This window comes from Lutjanus erythropterus, chromosome 20, assembly GCF_056507025.1.
Source record: "Lutjanus erythropterus isolate fLutEry1 chromosome 20, fLutEry1.hap2, whole genome shotgun sequence".
In the NCBI taxonomy this organism is placed as follows: Eukaryota; Metazoa; Chordata; class Actinopteri; order Lutjaniformes; family Lutjanidae; genus Lutjanus; species Lutjanus erythropterus.
In genome coordinates this window covers 27,702,209-27,721,623 of record NC_139336.1, presented here as the reverse complement: position 1 = coordinate 27,721,623, position 19,415 = coordinate 27,702,209, and the positions used below count along the sequence as shown (strand labels likewise).

The following is a 19,415-nucleotide window of genomic DNA, read 5'->3' as shown; positions in this document are numbered from 1 at the left end:
TGGCTACAGTTGCTGCATTCAGGCTGTAAATTCTTAGACAAAATTTGATGCTAGTATCAAGTTTGAAAACAGTACTAACAGTGTGTGTGTGCATGGGACAATGGCTGTGTATTCAAATAATATTATTGTGTTTATTTTTCCTGTTTTCGCTCCTCATCTTATCTCCAGTGGTTGAATTATTGTTTGTTTCCCCTCCTCAGACCCTGCAGCGATGGGCTTCATCATCTCCCCCTGGTCCCTCCTGCTCATGCCCTCTGGCAACATCTCATTCACAGACGAGTATGTCACCCAGCAGGACTTACGAGCCTTCACAGCTCCAGAAGTCCTGGAAGGGGTGTCCCTGTCTTCTGTCTCAGATATAGAGAAGGTATAAACTTCACATAATCTGTGTGGTTACAGAACCTCACACTTGTTTAGTCTACATCTTCAGATGCTTCATGACTCTGAGTTTAATCACCCTTTTCAAAATCTTGTGTTAATGCTCATATGTTTTCAGGAAGATCCTGGTGATAAGTTTTAGTTTAAACTTGGCATTCTTTTCTGGTTTAACCATAGTCTTCTACTATTGCCCATTAGGTACCTTAAAGTAGGATTGCTCCAATACCAGTATCAGAAAATGCCTCAGATAATGTCTAAAATATGGCATCAGGTATTGGCGAGTACTGTAGCAAGTACTGGATTAGTCTGAAGTGTTTAGGGGTTGTTGGGAAAACAGTACAGACTCTTTGGCGTGTGGATTGAACTCTGGGAATTTTATTTATTTATTTAACCACACTGGTTTCGGATCTGTACTTGGTATTGGCTGATATGCAAAGTAATGGAATCTGTATCGGGATGGGAAAAAATGGTATCGTAACATCTCTACCTTAAAGGTATGCTGTGAAGTCACATTTATGTTTATCGTTTCTCACCAAAGCACGTTGTGCCTGTGGGTTGATTGCATGTCCCTCATCAGTAAACAAAAACAAAACCAAAACAAGGCTTACCTTGCCTGTTGCAGCCCACATTTTGATCTTTGTCACGATCCACTAAAGTTAGGCAAGATTGGAGACAAAAAAATCCTTGCCATGTCGCTGCTATGCTCCTATGCGGTCGCCATATTGGTCCTTTAGTAAACAAATGAAAGATGCAGACCACATTACAAAATCAACTGGAACTCACTTAATTCTGAACTGATTTTCATTAAATTTGGTTTGTTATAAATCTGAAACTTTGAACATGATTGTAGTTACTTGTTACTTGAATTAAATTAAGTTACTAGGGGTAATCTAATCAGCTATTTGCCAAAACACTAACCTTCTGAATAGCCACAGCTTGCACTGGGATGTGCCAAAATAGCTGCATACAGTTATAATGGGCTAAATCCATTACATTTATTTGTTCAAAGAATCACTGTTTCTGTCACATCTGGAAGCTTACAGTATATATTATTAGAGCAGTTTTGTGTGAAGTGCAGTATCTGTTTATTTTTTGACACTTACTACAGCTCGTAAATTTGGTCATTATAGGTGTTAAATGACTACTTGACAAGAGGAGGGTATAAAAACCACTGTTGTTGTGACAGCTTAATCAGGTGTTTTATAAGAGCGCATCCTTGCTTGAGTAACACAACACCACAAAGCTCTGTACATACACGTTCATTGCTTGTACATCTCAGTTTGTTGTATAGTTGCAACATTCAGAACTGAAGTTGTGAGGAGCCACATTATCTCCTGCAAAGCCTGACTTCTTATACGTCTGCACGCAACCACACCCCCTCTATTTGACTCTGCCCCTCTGGTAGAGGAGCTAAAACCTTGCATGACTGGATTCCCGTCTCTGGCACGGCCCCACAGACCTCAACACGGATTTGTGCTGAGTCAGTTTTCCAGGCCTGGTCCCGCCTCCCCAGCTGAGTTATTTCAGTGTAGAAAATATAATCTGTTTCTCCCATTATCAGAGACTGTGGGTAAACATACGTCAGCTGCGAGTGCCACGATTTTCCTTTCACTTTTTCTGCATTTGGACTGGTGTTGCTGCTTTTAATGGGCGGCTTTTAAATTTCCACATCTTCTGAGAGTGTGTGTGAGTGTGTCTTTAAGTTTGTACCCGAGCTCTGTTCCTGAAAGACCTTGAAGGCTATGTTGCATTCTTTGGCAATCCCTGAATTATTCTTTCCTCTACCAAGCCCAACATTCAGGGGAAGTGATTTCTCTCCCAAGCAGTGAGTGCACAGTAATAAGGAGAGGGAAATGGAAAAAGGTTTTTGGATTTAGGCTGAAAGCCCCTGTCTTTTTCCTTTCCAAATAAGAATGAATTAAACTTTTATTACACTCCAGTAGTTATTGAGCTTTAGTCAGCCTCTATTTCTTTTACACAGGGCAGTTAAGTGTCTAGTTTATCTGAATGAAACAAAGCCCTTATATTCCTCCTATTTTTATGTGCTCACTGTTGCTTTATGCTTGTCTTTTTCAATGTTTTTGTAAAATGTTTGTATCTACAATTTAGATTGAATGTATATTACTGCTTATGGAGCTTAATTGTTGTTTTTCTTCACAGATGCACATGTACTCTCTGGGTATGACCCTGTTCTGGGGAGCGGACTACGAGATTCCCCAAAGTCAGGTAAATCATTACCAAGGATACCTCCTTGCAAATGGATATGGGTTATAATATCATGGGTACATGTATTCGCCGTTTATTTTTAGTAAACGAAACAAATCATTTTTGACAAGCACTAGGAAACAGGATTCTAGGTTTCCAGCGTTAAAGGGATAGGTCAAATTATTTGAAGCGTGATTGTGTGAGGTACTTTTTTTTTATTACCTACAGTAGATGGTGGTCGACACACCCCCAGTTTGGAGAAATAGCAGAGGTACTAGCATGGAAGCCAAGCAATATATTACTGTTCACAGGGTCAGCAGCAAAATACATTTTAGCTACCTAAAAATAAAATCTGTCACTTTGAGTGTAAGCTATTTTTAGAATACTTCCACTGCTTCACTTTGTTGTCAGACAGCTTCTTATGATGGGAAACTGCAGTCATAATGTCACTGTCTATAAAGGTGCTCTCCCATCTGAAAAGGCTATCTGACAGCAAGGTAAAGTGGTGAAAATATTCTAAATATTGTGTACACTTAAACTGATATTGAATTTTCTAGGTGGCTAAAATGCATTTTGTTGCTGTCCCAGTCCACAGCAGTACATTACTTAGCTTCCATGCTAGTACTCCTCTCTGCTTCTCCAAACTGGGGCGTGTTGACAGCCATCTATTTTAGGCAATTCACTGACTATGGATAAGTACCTCATAAAACTCCCCTTCAAATAACATGAACCATCCCTCTAAGTCAGTCATTCCCAGAGACTGGCTCACATGTGGGTCATAGGAGATTTTATTTGGCTCCCCAAATAAATAAAAGGCTATGGAAGAAATTCTGCAAGGATTTCAGGATTTATATTTGCAGTACATCATGTAAAATGTGTGTATTTTACTGATGAGAGTAAAAAACAAGAGTGTGTTAATTCCGCCTAAATGCACTTGTTTTGTCTCATTATGAGGTAGGCTAAAATGTCCTACATTGTTTTGATAATGAGAGGATATAAAAGCAATGAGAAGCCTGTTAACTCAGCCAAAATGCATTTATTGCTCTTTTATGAAGTATTTATTACAATGTGTATTTGTTTTCGACAACACAAACACCAGAATGTTCATTTATGCACAGATCAACTCCCAAGATTTATTGATGAGATCTATTGTGAATTGGGTGGCAATGGCTTGTCACTTTCAAAAGGTGGGTTCCCCCCCCCAAAATTGGGAAACATTGCTCTACGTGATATCAGAGATGGTGTCTTTGTGCAGATTTGTGCTCATGTAATTTGACTCAATGCATGAAATAACCTCAGTTGTTCAATTAGCACACTTGGCCAAGGATATTAAGAGTTGAGACAGTTAATAATATTAACTGGAATAGCCACACCCAAAGTAAAAAAACAACTTTTAATACTTTGTTGTTGGTGCTGTTAATTTAAAGGAGATCAACATCTCAGTCATGCAAATGCCTCTTAACTACGATGAAAACAGGCATTGTGTTGTGCAGGCTTTTAAAATGAGGTCCATATCCGAATGTCTCATCTGGATAAGAAAAGGTGCAAGCTATAAATGCACTCTGGAATGTGTTGAAATCTGCCAAGGCATATGGAGAAGGTCTGGCTCACAATGCACTCATATCTCAGGAAGAGTCAGCCAGGTGTAAAAAACAATCCGCATTCACATTTGTGAGAAAGTACCGCCCACAGCTTAGCGGCACCGACCACTCTGCTTCACTGAAGGGCTGCATCATCCAGTCACATCATGTTCTTTTCTCTCATCCATGAAGGAGCTGCAAAGTTTGTAATAAACGCTGGGTCAAAGGCAACTTGTTGTCGTATGCAAATAAAATGGACACACAAAGACACTTAATGACCCTGCATCTACTGTGCCATCTCTGTACCCACTGCTGATGCCGATTGAAATCAGTGTCTTATTTCTAAATGACATCAAACACAAAATATGCCCTGGTGCCTTGCTGGCAAAGCTCTGCCTCCCTTTCTGAACACAATGGAAGTGAAGACGATAAGAGAGATATCAGATCCAGAGATACCAGTAGAGCTTTGTCGCTGCACAGTACATGCTGCTGTTGTCACTGCTTGTGTATTAACCATCTTCCTTCTGTTTGCTGTGCAGCCTATGAAGTTGGGGGAACACCTGAACAGCCTGCTTCTCAACATGTGTGATGATGTTACATTGAGTCGAATGTCGTTGCGCACGGTGCTGGACATCTGCAGCAAACACATCAGAAACTCCAGTGGTGACCCTCCCTTCTCATATATCAGAAAACTGGTCCGGTTGGTGCTGGGCAGCCTCTCCCAGGTACGCATTTTTTTTCCTCTTTTTTTATGTGGGTCAAATCCAACATTCCTGTGTGTTTTTCTATATTTTTATTTTGACGTCTCGCCAGAAAGCACTTCAAGTTTTATCCTAAGACTTTTATCTGCTCCACCAAAGCACAACAGATAGAGGGGCTCATGCTGACAGAACATGATGTCAGGATGGATGACTCGCAGAAGGAATGACCCTCTAAATTCTTGTTCTGTCTCTTGTTTTTTTCACCCCACCACTCTTTGTTTTTCTTTCATTCTTACTTCCACTCTGACTGTCTTTTTTTTTTTTTTTTTTTCTCAGTTGGACGGTCTGCTGACTGATAGAGAGTCTCTGCCAGAGCGGAGTAAGGAGATTCGGGAGAGATTGAGGGGCAAAGGTTTGCCCTCAGGTAAGATGAGCTGCACAGACACACAAACACATTAAACACGGAGTAACTCGAGCTGTATTTGCTTGGTGTCTTGTCAGAGGAACTTTTCTAAGGTGTAGAAAGAGTTATTTATTTCTTGACTGCCAACAGTTCACGATAAAGGCGTCTGGTTTCTGTTAGTCATCAAATACAGTTAGTGTTTTTATTATGTTTGCTATGTTCTGTGTTTGAGCGGCACAAAGTCTGGAACAAGGACAACTCACCAGATTAGATAGTAATGATGAAAACAGTTCTTATAATTAGGTCAAGAGAGCATATTATCTGTTCTTACTTTCTAATGATGAACTGAGTGGGGTTGGACATACCGTTTGGAAGTTTTGTCACTTTTATTTCCAGGGAATTGGATGTAAATGCCTTCCCTGGTCGTCAAGCTATTCATCACTTACATCCCCAGTTTTTGAGTTTGTGGGAAAGAATCGAAACACTGCAACCTCGAATCGGATTTAATTCAGGAAAATATGACCAAATCTTCCCAGTGGTTTTCTGAGAGAACTCCGGCATTTTTCCAGGCCATGGAAGGGAGAGCGGAGCACAAACATGGCTTCGTCGTCCCCGATTATGTAAGCATGGCATGGCATTGATTACAGATGCATATTTTGGAGTCACCAGTGAAGCTGCCTGTCTGCTGTTTGTATCAGTGCTTTGTTTCCCCGGTTGAGCACCAGCCAGCCCTAGGGAAAGTACATGCAAAGAGTATTACTCAGTTCTTAAGCGCCTTTCTTCTCAAGGAGCAGCTCTCTTCCTTCTGTATGTCAGTACTTCCAAGTTCCAATTGCTGCGAGGGGAACTCAGTCATTGTCTCTTTTTTTATGTTGGATATTTTATATCACTATTTTTTCATTGCTTTAGCCCAAAGACAGCTACTATACTAATATTCACTGAACAACTTGTGCCAATAATTGACTTCGTTGAAAAAAAGACATACTGTTAAGGTTTTTTTTGTTGTTGTTGCAATTTTTGCTCAATCTAGTCCTTGTGTGCTTCCCTGAGTTCTTGGAAGACAGCCTGTCGGCCTTTTGATGTGTTTCCCTGTTAAGACCGAGCATATGCTTTGTAGATTAAACCACCACATGCAGCGTTTTTACAGGACTTAACGTCTCCCTCTGCTCACTCATTTCTGCGTCTCTTCCTCTTGTTTTTGCTCTTGCTCGTGCACGTTTGCCTTCTGTTTATCTCTTTCTCTCTAAAACAAGAGCTGTCACTAGTAAGAGTTTATATACGGCGTGTCTGGAAAGCCCAACTTGAAATTTATGGACACTCAAAGAAAGCAACAGTCATTATTCAGTCTGAAGAAGAGACTCGGTGATGGATGGAGCTGCTGGATGCCTGTGCCAGAAATTGTTTGATATTGTTGCACAGTATGTTCTACTGTTTGTTTTTAAATAATGGGGAAAAATAAGCTCCCAAACAAAACAGACTATCTGCAGAAATCATTCTTTACCTGTTAAGGTCAAGAGCAGCCATGCCATGTTTCTTAATTTGCTTTTAGTTGTGCTGTTCTTGGTTCACTTTACAGTTTAATTAGTTTTATTTGCCATTAATAGCTGCTACATGGCCCTGGGGCTTTATAAGAGAAACTTCCTCTTGCTGCTACAAATTCTAATTAAATGCCATCAAATCTAACAAGTAACCATGGAAAATTCAGCTGGGGCTTATTTCAATTGTAAAGCTGGAGTGAAGATACTGGTATTATATGAAACTAGAAGACCCAAGGAATCCATAGGTGCCATGTCACGCTAGCTTGTTGGCTAAATAACACTCTAAAGTTAAACTGAATTTTTATGAGTGGAAAAGTGGCTGGCCTTTACAGACATACCCACTTTATGCGCATGTCATGCAAAACCATGTAGTCTTTGAACGCAGCATGAATATGTTATCTATAAAAGGACCTATTATGACCCCTAGGATAATCACAGGACAGATGGCTTTCCTACATATATTAACAATGAAGGGGTTCCTGAGCAATTTTCACAACAGAAGTGCTCGCTATCCAATCGCCAGTTCTTCCATAAATCTCCAAAATGTCAAAGGTTTTTGATATCGAATCACAGTATTAATTTTTCTAGTGTTCCACAAAGTCTTGGTGTCTTAATGGGGTATCTGGAAGTGATTTTGTTAAGGTAATTTTTTATTACTTCTTGGGTAGTCAAAAATTGTACAATTGTGCACCAAATGAGACACAACTGAGCATGGGAATGGCCATCATATATTTGTAACACAATGTTGTAAGTTGTTATGCTCTCAAAACTTTAAAAATATGAATAGGCACCTAAAGACAACAATGTTTATTACAGAGTTATGACTAACTTGAGACAGTACTTGACTGCATCTGATCTTAATCTTCAAGTTTCCACGACGTATATCACTTCTCTGTGGTATATACTGTTGACCTGCTATCCCCCTCAAAGATCTCCTGCCCCCTTCAAAAATGACAAAAAATAGTGTATGGTAGGGAGAGAAGGAGTGGAAGAGGTTAATGAATTTGACAGTGGATTTTCTGTAAGATGCCATCATCATCAGCATTCATAAACATGCCGTTATCATCCTGCACGCGATTGTCAGATGTTATGTGAGCAGTTTCAGGGTTGTCAATCACACTGTACATCTCTCATTATGACGGATTGGGGAATCTGAGGACATACTGTATGTCTACCCAATTATCCATTTACTGTAGCTTGCTGTCTGGGGCCATGAGAGGCCCGCTGTAGGTGCTCAGTCTGTTGAGGCCAAGCCAGGGAATCAGAGCAAATGAGGGGAAGTCTACAGTAGACAGTGCCATGTTTAGTTGTCATGTCATGCTGATGCTTTTAGAAGAGGATGCCAGGTTGGACAGGCACTTAAGCATAATGAAGCGTACTGTATTTATTCAAATCCTTGTTAATCCCTCTCTAGGTCCTCCTCTCATCATAAATACCACTTACTGTAATGAGTGTAGTGTTAATTTGTTATCTAAGGGGAGTATATGATGTATTGCAGGTTATTTCTCATGCTGTCTGTATTATGATATGAAAAATAGATGAGCTAAAAATAAATGCTTTCAGTTTGCAGTCAGGTTTATTTTCCTTCTGAATACCTGACGATATTCAAGATCAAGATTTGATGTGTTTGTTATTCTGTGCTTAGAGGCTTTGAGTTCTGGCAGTGTTCTGAGTTTCAACTCGTGGTTTAATAAAACTTCGGTTCTCTCCTGTTCTCAGGGAGGAGTGCCGCCCCGAGGGTTCTGGAGCGCTATCGAGCCAGGACTCAGGAGCAGACGTCTCTGAACCGGGGCCTCAGCCGCTCCATGGGCTCTCTGCCAATCCAGGACCTGTTGAAGGGCGATGAGGGTGCAGCCTTACACTATTCCCCATCTGACTATCACCGTAACTCTGAATCCCCCACAGAACTCTACCCCAAACCCCCCTCCCTTCAGCACCAGCACTCTTATCCCTACCTGCACCCCCTTCACCCTCAGCAAAAGGGCCGGCCCGTGGAATTGGACCGCAGGTCTTTACCCTTCCACAGTGGGGACCTGGGCCCCACTCAGGCGAGGAAGACCTGGGCTTCCTCTGTGGACTTGGCTTACATCGACCCAGAGGCTCTTCGTTTTGGGGCTTTGGAGGACGCGCGGAGGGGCAGCAGTGCTATAAGTACCCACTCCATAGGCAGACGCAAATCGCCCCTGCGGGCATCCAGGGAGAGGGATTCTCACTACCCTGAGTTTGGTGGGCTGAAGAGTCGGAAGCCTCATCACCACTCGGCCCTGTCAGTAGGCTCGGGGCTCGCCAATGCCTACGACAGGATAAAGGAGAAGCAAAGGAAGCTTCAGGTGCTAAGGCAAGCAGTGGATGGTGAGTTCACTTTCTTATCATAAAGGTGCATTAAAGAGGAGTTGTTTTCAGTCCCAAGACTGAGATAAATGTGCACCTCAGTGGAGTGACTGTGAAGAGTTATGTTTACACAGCGTCTCATGCCTCAAGTATCTAAATCAAACTGGTATGTAGTTTTGCTTGCATAGACGCCAGCATGCTTCATCAGAAGCGCTTGTCAGAAGGTTGAAAAGCTTTGTAAACCCCTCCCCCCACAACTCTCTGATGTCTGAGTTTAGGGGCAGTGTCCAATGATTTCTCTAACTTTCTGACATCGACATCCACACCCACATCACTCTGTGATTGGCCAGGCATACCGAGCTGAAAAAGTAGTCGGGGTTTGAACTGCCCTGGCAAGCTCTGCTTTCCCATTCTTTTTTTACATGTTCAGCTGAGTGCAACACTATGAATCCCCTCCAGGAGAGATTGTCTGAAAATGTGTGTGGTTGTCCCCGTATTTAAATAACATCCTGTCTTCCATCTTCACCCTGCCTTCAAGTGTGGCCGGACAACACATTGTTTCAACTAGTTCTTTTCTTGCGCAATGTCACCCTTCCTGTGCACACGACATATTCTGGCTATTCTTCACTTTTAAACTGAACAAAAAGATCACAGCCTTCTTGGCTTTTACTGACAGTTGGAGAGGAATTCACCAGTAACAAAGAATAATCTTGACTGATTGTCAAGAGTACGAGGCATGTAAAGATTAAATCATGATACTTCTAATACGATTGATTTGTTCGGTTCAGTAGCTGTCTGGTTTGAAGAGATTGGATCTCAGACATTCTTAACATCCTGGATAAGAGAATAAGTCACTTAGTCACAAAGTAATTCTCATAATGATGATTACTATTGTCGGTTTTTTTTTGGTAACTATTCTGATCACACACAAACAATACCAGGTGTCCCATATGAGACTAACACGCTACAATGTTTGTTGAACCTGTTTTTGCAGCTACAGCTTAATTTAGACCTTTTATCTCTGTCTTTTTTGTTTTTCCTCATTGCAACAGATTACACACAACAATCACCTGGTCGTAAGTATTGCAGGTTAATGGTATTTTGGTGACAGATCTGAGCTTGGTCAGGTGTCATTATTGTGTAATATGCAGTGCTGGTACTTTGTCAGAACATGCAGTGAGTGGGATTCAACATTTAACAATACTCTATTGATGTTATGTTCTGAGGTGACCCACAAGGGAAAATCCCAGCTTTACTCTGCTACTGAGACAATTAATAAAATCTCAAGTAAAATACAGCCTTTCAAAGTACCAGCTGTGTTATTAAAGGGATAGTTCAGATTATATGCAGGAAACAGGAGAGCAAAACTTATGTTAGCCACTTAAAAGTGTAAATGTACGCTAACTCTCTCTCCAAAGCAACCAGACTCCTTAAGGAAAAACGGTGGTTTTACCTCACAGAACACAGTTTGTTTGTTTGTTTGTGTTATTGTGTGACTTTGGTGTTTTAAAGGTTTAGTTTGATTCACCAAAGTCACAAGGAAACACAAATACACTAGCAGATCAAGGCAGCAGTACACCTGCAACTCTTGTGTTTTGTGAGGTAAAATGACTGATTTTGCTAAAGGAATCTGGTGGGTTTGGAGAGAGCAATATTTAGTTTATGTAACGCTGGGTTAAACTGATGTTAATTTGGACCTTTTTTAGGTGGCTAAGATATGTTTGTTGCAGACTCCGTCGGTACATTGCTTAGATTTCTATGCCAGTTCTCCTGCTGCTCCTGATTGTGTCGAACATCTACTGAAGGTAACACACTGACTATGAATAAGTAGCCCATACAACCCAACTTCAAATAATCCAAACTATCCCTTTAAGAGATATACAACATGTCAAACTGGATTGTAAAATGAATCTATCCAGCAATAAAAGGGGATACCATAGTGTGGACGAAAAGGCAGCAGGGAGCCATCGGTTTGACTGATCTGAGGGGTGAAAATGTGACAAGGATTGGATGACGTGAGCAGACAGACACCCGGACTAGTTGCAGGTTGTGTGTCCGTCTGTAACTACCATGTGGGATGGGAGCTGGGTGCTGGCTTGAATGAAGTATCGTTGGTGGTGGCTGTGCAGCAGTGTTTAGACAGAATGTATGAGTCACTGGTACAGAGGTTTCCAAATGGCTGATTCTAATTACAGGCCAGCTTAATTCTAGCCTGCTGCTAACTGTCATACACGCTATATGGCCAAGTCCCTTTACTCTTACTATTTTTTTTTTCTTCCATGACTGTAAACACACAGATATAAGCACACATACGTGCAAGGTATTTAAAACAATCTTTGTATAATCACATGCTTGGACCGAGCACACATAACACGATTGTTTAACACCTCGGCAGTCAGGCCCAAGAGCTTTAAGTTGCCCTCCGGAGCTTATTGAATTCTTAGTAAAGTCTCCATAGGCAGGTTAGTTTTCTGCAGGGTCACATGTGGCTATATGGGCCTGCTGCTGGCCATGTGGGGACAGTGGAGGAGCATGAGGGATGAATGGTTTCATATAATAAACCACTGTCTTCTACCTCTTCTTCCCTTTCCTCCTCCTGCTGGTTTCCCATACTCCCCACTCTCCGGCTCCCTCCAACCTCCAGCCTCCCTGCCTTTCTGGCAGCTATTTTTAATGCTGACCGAGCCACCAACCGACGGCATTCTTCTCCTCGACTGTGGCTTTTTATCCCCCAGCAAGTCCTGCCTCCCTTCCCTTCCCTCCCCTTTTGCCTTTTGCTGATTGTAATCAGAGGCACTTGGCAATTTTTGCTTCATATGATGGTGTGAAGAGAAGAGTTGAGCTGCTCAGAGCAGAAGATTGGAATGGTGGGTAGCCCCTGTCTATTGTCCCAACTATCACACTGTGTCTAAATGTCTGTGTGCTCTGGTGATATGGCTTTTACATAACACTTCACAAATACAGTGTATATCTCGTTATACATATTTTCTCTTAAATAATTCACCGGAAACATGATCTTGTTGAATACAATGCATTGCTGTAGATTTGGCCACTGTAGGGTGCTTATGTTTCAAGTGACATTGAAGTTTAGACAGTTTTAAGCACTCATTTGAGAGAGTCTTGAAGCAGAGAATGCATTTTGGGCACTCGTAGCTGTTGCTTACGTGTAGTATCCAAGCACATAAACAAATACTCTATGTATGCTGCATCATATTTGTGAGTTTTACTCAGTCAGGAATTTTTCAGATGTTTTTTTTGCAGCTGAGCATTTGTCAGCTGTGCTGTTGGTCTTATTTTGTGAGTTAGCACTAAATTTCAGGAGCAGAGCAGCTTCTGATGTGATGAATGATGTTTTGATTGGCAGGCAATTAGAAAGAGGGGCACAGCAAATAAGATTTCAATGTTATATATTATGTTTTAGAAACATGATTATTCTTTTTTTTTTTTTACATTTTGCTGAGGACCTCCTGGCACCACCTGAAGCCCCCCACTTTGAAAATCGCTGGATTACTCTAGACAACAGTATTTAAAGTTCGGCCTAGATAACTCGGACAATGGTATTTTCAGATCATCAATAATGTGGATATAATGACTAGATGGGTAAAGGTTAATAATAGAACAGCATGATATCCAAAATCTAGACTATATCTAGTCCCATGTCATGACATTGATGTAATATTGGTATATTGCCCAGCCCTAGTGTGTGCTTGCGTTTCTACAGAGGCGATTACGAGGATTATCTTGGTGTATATTTTGTCAATAGGTTCTGATTAATATTAAATTATGGTTGATGTTAAACACCACGTTGACGCAAAGGAATGTTTAGTCCCATCAAAACCTAACTGAGGTCAGCTATGAAGGCTGAGCCAAAATATTTTTGTGCTCCATCCCAGAGCTATTTCGCTATAGTATGAATGGGTCCTAATTGAGCGCAGACCATTTGCAGGGCCTCGTGGATGTGTTACTTGGCAGAGAACCTCCTTTCCTTTCTTTTTCTCTTACTTTTTTCTGTTCTTTTCTGCAGGAAAGTGATGGCGCAGCAGTGGTCAGTGCTCTCAGGTTTCACCCAGTCACACACTGCTTCTTTGCCCTTCTGTCTGTGTGTATTCACAAGTTGTGTATTACGTGAACTTAACTAAACATTGCGTGTGTGTGTGCATGCCTGCGTGTGCATGGGCATGTTTATACCTGGTCCCCTATGTCTCACCCAGTGATTCCACCGTCCCCCCCTCCCTCCTCCCTCCTCCTTTTTGGTGCCAAGGTGCTTCAATCAGTAGAAACTTTCCTTGCCGACCTAGAGGCTGTAATTGGAGTCATGCGTAGCGGATGAGGGAATTCCAAACATTATTGGACTTTTCCGGCACTTGGCACCAGGTCATGTGGCTTTGGGCCCGGGCGGGTCCAGCTTGGACAACAATACAGAACACTGCAGCCTCAGGGGAAGGGGAGGTGTTCACCAAAGTACAACCCCTAAAGTTTTACTAATTATATGACCACTATTTAGTTTCATGACTGTCAAAGCTTCAGCAGGAAAGATTATAGTGTTTCCTAAGGCTTTTTAAAAAGCTTTTGCCATTAGGTTTATTTATGATCCATTTTAATCAATTACCTGTCTCATTTCCTCTTGATGTTATGCTTAATCTCTATAACAAGTGCTATAAAGGTTCACAAGCAGGGTAGAAATCTTGTAAATAGACATTTTTCCATTAGAGGACTTTTTTTCTACACTGACAAAATCTCAAAATCTACAGAGCCATGTAAATTTGAGGGTATCTTCAAGCTATTATCCATTTTAGCCTGTGCTTTAGTTGAAGGGGGGTTCCTTCTTTCTCTGTGGGACCGTCAGACTTTGAATAACCTCGGGGTCTTGGGTTATGTCTCTTCTCAGCTTGCGCACCCCAACAGGCCGAAGCCTATAGAAGCTGTTTGTGTACTTGCAGAAAGCTCGTGCAGTTCTGCAGGGAATCAAGGAGAGTGGGGAAAAACAAACAAGGACGTGGGAGAGGAACTGAGAAGATAAAGGGAGGAGAGAGAAGGAAGGAGATAAATGTAGGGTTGCATTAATTGTTGCCTGGAAATGATGCTTTTCCAGTTAAAATGTAGACACAGACAGACTGTTATTGCAGCAAGTGTGTGTGACTCCCTAAACTGAAAACATCATGATAGAGTGGAGTAGGAGCATTAAAGGGTAACTTAAGTATTTTTCAAACCCTATGTTGTTTTTGTGTCTAAGCACTAATGGGGACAGCAATTTTTGAAATCGGTCCAGTATTGAGGGAGAGCGCTGCACTCAGCAAAAGTGATATGAAGCTACACTGTAACCCCTCTGGACAACTGTACACCATCAAGGGAAGTTCACTTGCTCGTTTTTGTCACTGACAGGGTCAGATTGCTATTATAATGGAGGTTAGTTTGGTGAGAGCAATAAAAAACCTGTTTCTGGTTAAACAAATCATGTCCTAACGTTTTAGAAAAGGTCTGTCTCTGAAGGGATCCTTTTCATAATGTTGTCAAACAAAATCTGAGCACATCAGTGGCAAAAACAAGCACTTTTGACGGGCTTGAACAGTCTAAGTATTACTTTTGTAGATTAGTTTCCCTTCTGATGGCTACAACACGCTCTGGTGTTCCCATTAGTCACTTAGACACAAAAACATGAGAACACAGTGTCCAGCTCAGAAAGTTAACCTTTAAACTATGAATGACTCACGAATTAACTAACTTACTACTAAGTCATACAGAGAACAACTTAAATCTTAATTCTTTTCTTTCTTTCGTTGTCTTTTTGTGAATTTATGTGGGTGCACGTTTGCTTTTCACCATTTGTACTCCTTTAAGGTGGAGGAGGAAGGGATTCAGCTGATAGATGCAATACACCTTTTGTCTTCATCAGTTTTGTAATATTTTCTGGGAAATAAACATTAACATTCAGTTGGCAGGAGCACCAAGGAACTACGCAGTACATGTTCATCTGAGTCACCCACTCACCAGCCCTTCCGCTCTCTTGCTCCCAAGCTGAAACACTCACATTATCAGCAAGATATTGGTGTTGATCTCTCTAATTAGCTGTGAGCCTCTCTGTTTCTCTTTCTCCCCGTCGCTTCGAGGCATAGTGGGCGTTTTGAGGTTTCGATGAAATGTTGATCCCCAGGTTTATTTGGGATTCCTCTAAATATGCTGATTCCCCCTCAGGTTAATTGTGACTGACCATCAACCACATTAGATGATTGTGGCTCGACCAGAAACTTGAATTTTGTACGCAGATTGTTTCTCTCAGAGCTGTACTCATAACATTGTTTTTTCACCACAGCTACACTTGTGGTTCTGTTGTGCTCAATATGCAATATAATACCCCTTCATAATATATTGTAGGGTACGCTGGGTACTGCCTCTTTGAGCAGCGAGTGTTTACAACAGGATATTTACTTACAAGTACAAACTACAGCGTCAAAAATTACTTTTAGATTAACATGACACCTCACAGATTGAACTCATCTGACTTTAACTATGGCTGCTTGTTTTCACTGGTGAGGTTAATATTTTTCTAATGCAAGATTTGTTGGGGAAATATTAAATAAAACCACCCACTGCCTCTTCCTGGCCTGTGGCGAATCATTTAGAGTTTTGTAATGGAGACTTTTTAGTAGATATTAATACGTTAGTCGCTTCACTTAAATGTTGCTGTGCATAGGCCTGCCCTGTAAATTAAGTTATCGACTTATTGTACAATATATGGATATGACCTCAATCATTTTTGTTGATCTCATTATTGCCCATTGTGTTTACATGCATGTTTGTTTACATAAAAATACCAACATTTTTGCCACATGATGTCAGAATTAACAGCAGAGATATTCTTAAGAATCAAAAGTTTATTGCTCTTGAAAGGGTATACTTGCATTATTATTCTATCATGTTATCATTTCAGTTGCTTAAAATAGTCTTAAAATGTTAATAATAGTGCATATTTTATTTATTGCTTATTTATTATTTCTGGGACAATATATCATTCAGTAAAGTAGCTATTGTGATGGGCCTAGCTCTACCGTTATTATCGTTTATGTCAGGGAAAAAGTACAGTGAGCAGGTCATTATTGCGAAATAAACCCCTTCAAAGTGTGTCAAGACCCCTTCGACAGCCAGAAGGGATTTATTTAGCAATAACGATCTACTCACTGCAGATTATCATGCTTATTACACAGATACTTGCTAAAAAAAAAGGTAATTTGACACAAAATACTAATTTAAAAATTATTTCATTAATCATAAGACCTTAGAATGGTGTAATCTACCAATCAGGATCAGCAAAGCTGTGTAATAATATTTTATATATTTTCACAAAAAATCGCACTGAAAATACTTAAATTGACAAATGTCTCTCATCTTTTAGTTTCCCTTTCCTGCCTAGATGTCATCATATCATAAACTCTTCTAATTTGTTTACGATTAGCCCATTTTTAAATTTCTGTTGATAGTAGTGGGTTGTTCTTCTGACAGAAATGTTTTTTTCTCTGCATTATCCTCCCCACTTCATCCCGTAGGTCTTCAAATTCATCATAACTGCACATATAGCAACATAGCAGACAGTATAGTACAGGTGATCATGCATGTGTGTGGGTATTTGTGCATGTATGTGTCAAAGGTGTAAGTATTTGTACTTTACTCTGTGTAAATGACACAGAGGAGATTTTTCTTTTGCTCCTCTGTGTAACTTTTTAATGCAGATGAAACTGTTCTCTCATGACTCACTAACCAGCGGAAGATGGAAAGCTATTTTGGGTGACAAGTTGACCAGTCCTCCTCCTTGTGCTTTAACATAAAACAGATTGTGTACTGTGAAACTCTTCTTAACTAAAATGCCTGAGTAATGACAAGGGAATGCCACTCATTCGAACTATGTAGGTGATACTGAAGAGCAGGACTTTCAAGTTCTGTGTACCAAGAAGCAAAATGCAGAACATTGTAGGTCAGAGCTCAGACTGTTTTGAGTGTTGTTTATGTTTTTTTTCCTGTGCTACCACCACAGATTTTCAATTCATTATAGAGTTTATGACGCATTGCTCAGAGAAAAGTAAATAACTGTGGTGAGCTGGTCTGTACTTGCTGTGGTTCACCCAGTCAAGCAAGACAAAAGATTACGCCCTCAACAAAAAGCTCTCTAACCTGACAGGAGGCATGCCTGCATACACTTGTGTAGGAACTGCTTTTCAGTGTAGTTACATATGTCTTTCATTGGGAGTGTTTACCAACAGCATGACTAATAACCTGCTTTTGTGTGCCTCAGTCTACCAGTACGGGGTTACCATCAGTCAGAGAGTCCCGTAGAAGAAAACAGTAGCTTGTTGGTTCGTCTGATGCTGGAGTTATAAAACTTTTTGTGAAGTTCTGTGTCGTGTGATGTTGAAAAAGAAACAACTTTAACATCTCTCACAAACAGCAAACAAGTCCGTATAACCATTTATAAGTTGTCTCATGCATGAAGTAAATGTTTGATCCATTTCATCATTTTGCAGACGTCCACTCATATTACTGCATGGTTGATATTCTCTTGTTTATGTAAGAGGGACTGATGGTCTGTCTCTTCCCTCAGACCCAGTCCACACCCACCAGAGGTACCACAGTGACTACAGTTCATCCAGCGAAAGCCCCTCAGTGACCTCATCTGATCCAGACTACAGGCAAGGTAAAAGATGCCTCTTTATCATCATGGAGGCGTATATGGTATACTGTACCATGTGATTTACATGCGTCTGTGAGTGTATATGCACCTTATGTATGTTTAGAAACAGGTGGTAGATGCTGCGCACAAATTTCTCATCTTAGTTCTGTGGGTGCAGCTTAAGTAAAACTGAAAAACCAAAGTAGATTACATTTTAAAAATAGCCTGACTCTTCCAGTCCAGTAATAACATGCCCATTATAATTGACTAAATTAGTCAGCCTCACTCGGACTACATGGTTCTCAGCTCAGTTCCTGAGGATCCCAGTTGCATAAATCACCTAAAAGCTACTGCAGTGAGTTTTTTTACTGGTTATGAAATAGTCTCAGTTTATTAGTGATGCCTCTACATGACCCAAATAAGCAAACAAGACGATCCATGAGCAGATTAGTTATATAGTAATTCTTAATTCCTGCCACTGGATCGAAATCTCTGTGAAATCAGATGAAGCTTTCCTGTGTTTACATTTTCCCAGGCAACGTTATAGTGAGTCGTCATAATACAGCACATGTGCATTTGAGTTGCCAAGGTTATGCTTCACTTACGTCTTTCTTTAATGTTACCAGACTGCATCATTGTCAGTGTTTTCTAGTTTCTCCAAAATGGACAACAAAGACAATAGAAAAAGAAGACGAGAATGTTGTTCTCCTCAAAGAATATGGAAAACACAAGCACATAATCCAAAGTAAATTTAGCCCATGTGGTCAAAACAAATATGCACAAGCAGAAGATATGGCATGAAGCAACCGGCAAAATCGATGCAAAAAATCTTCTGTGAAAAGAACCTTAGATGAAGTAATGAGGAAAAAACTAGTGAGTTTCTTTAAAGCTAACGTAAAAATATATTGGAGTGTAGAGTGTTGACATTTGGCTAGCTAGCAACAAAGTTACTAGTGCCAATGTCAAATCTATAATCTCTGTTGAACGTTGCACATGGTTTCCAGTGGGTTTTCTCAGTCCTGAATAATGTGTCTTGGTATCTTCTCCTCCTCTTTAATCCCCATAAATTCAGCCATTGTCTTATGCTCCATGAATAATTTCACTTTTAAGATACTGTTATGGGTCCTTCAGATTTTTCTGAGGAAAGTGGTTGCTAAGGACCCTCTAGCAACAAATAAGGGAAAAGTTAAGTAGCTAAGGGCAAAGAGAGATTAAAGGGTTTTCCTTTACAACATTGCAAGAAATGCTTATGGTGATTTTGTACAACTCCTCACATTGGGAACACTCCAGAACACTCTCAATTCTTAGAAGCACTGGAAAAATCACTTTTGTTGTTTCCATGTAATTGCCACTTCAGCTGTTGTCTATCAGCTGTCTGGACTTAGATCACGTATTTAACTTGGTAGGATTGCACAAGGTAACATACCTTCACTGTCAGTGCAAATTGAAATTGTGCAATAAACAAAGACTTCAATATCGTAATAGTGTGGGAAAGTAGCTGATCTACATTGTTCAAACAAAAACTATGACTGCAGTATTGAGCAAAACTCTGCAGCTCAGATTTAATCTTTCCAAACTGAGTTACAGAAATGCCTGAAACATCTGTGGTGTGAAATATTT

At 40.6% G+C, this 19,415-nt stretch overlaps 1 protein-coding gene across 1 annotated transcript in view; it reads left to right on the top strand.

The window, feature by feature from the left end:
• ptpn13 (protein tyrosine phosphatase non-receptor type 13) overlaps window positions 1-19,415 on the top strand; it is a 52,387-nt gene that overhangs the window by 3,839 nt on the left and 29,133 nt on the right. The window contains exons 2-7 of the mRNA XM_084745320.1: window positions 201-367; window positions 2,539-2,604; window positions 4,703-4,888; window positions 5,201-5,288; window positions 8,525-9,157; window positions 17,727-17,819. Coding sequence (XP_084601446.1) covers window positions 201-367; window positions 2,539-2,604; window positions 4,703-4,888; window positions 5,201-5,288; window positions 8,525-9,157; window positions 17,727-17,819 — 1,233 coding nt within the window. The remainder of the gene's footprint in view (window positions 1-200; window positions 368-2,538; window positions 2,605-4,702; window positions 4,889-5,200; window positions 5,289-8,524; window positions 9,158-17,726; window positions 17,820-19,415) is intronic.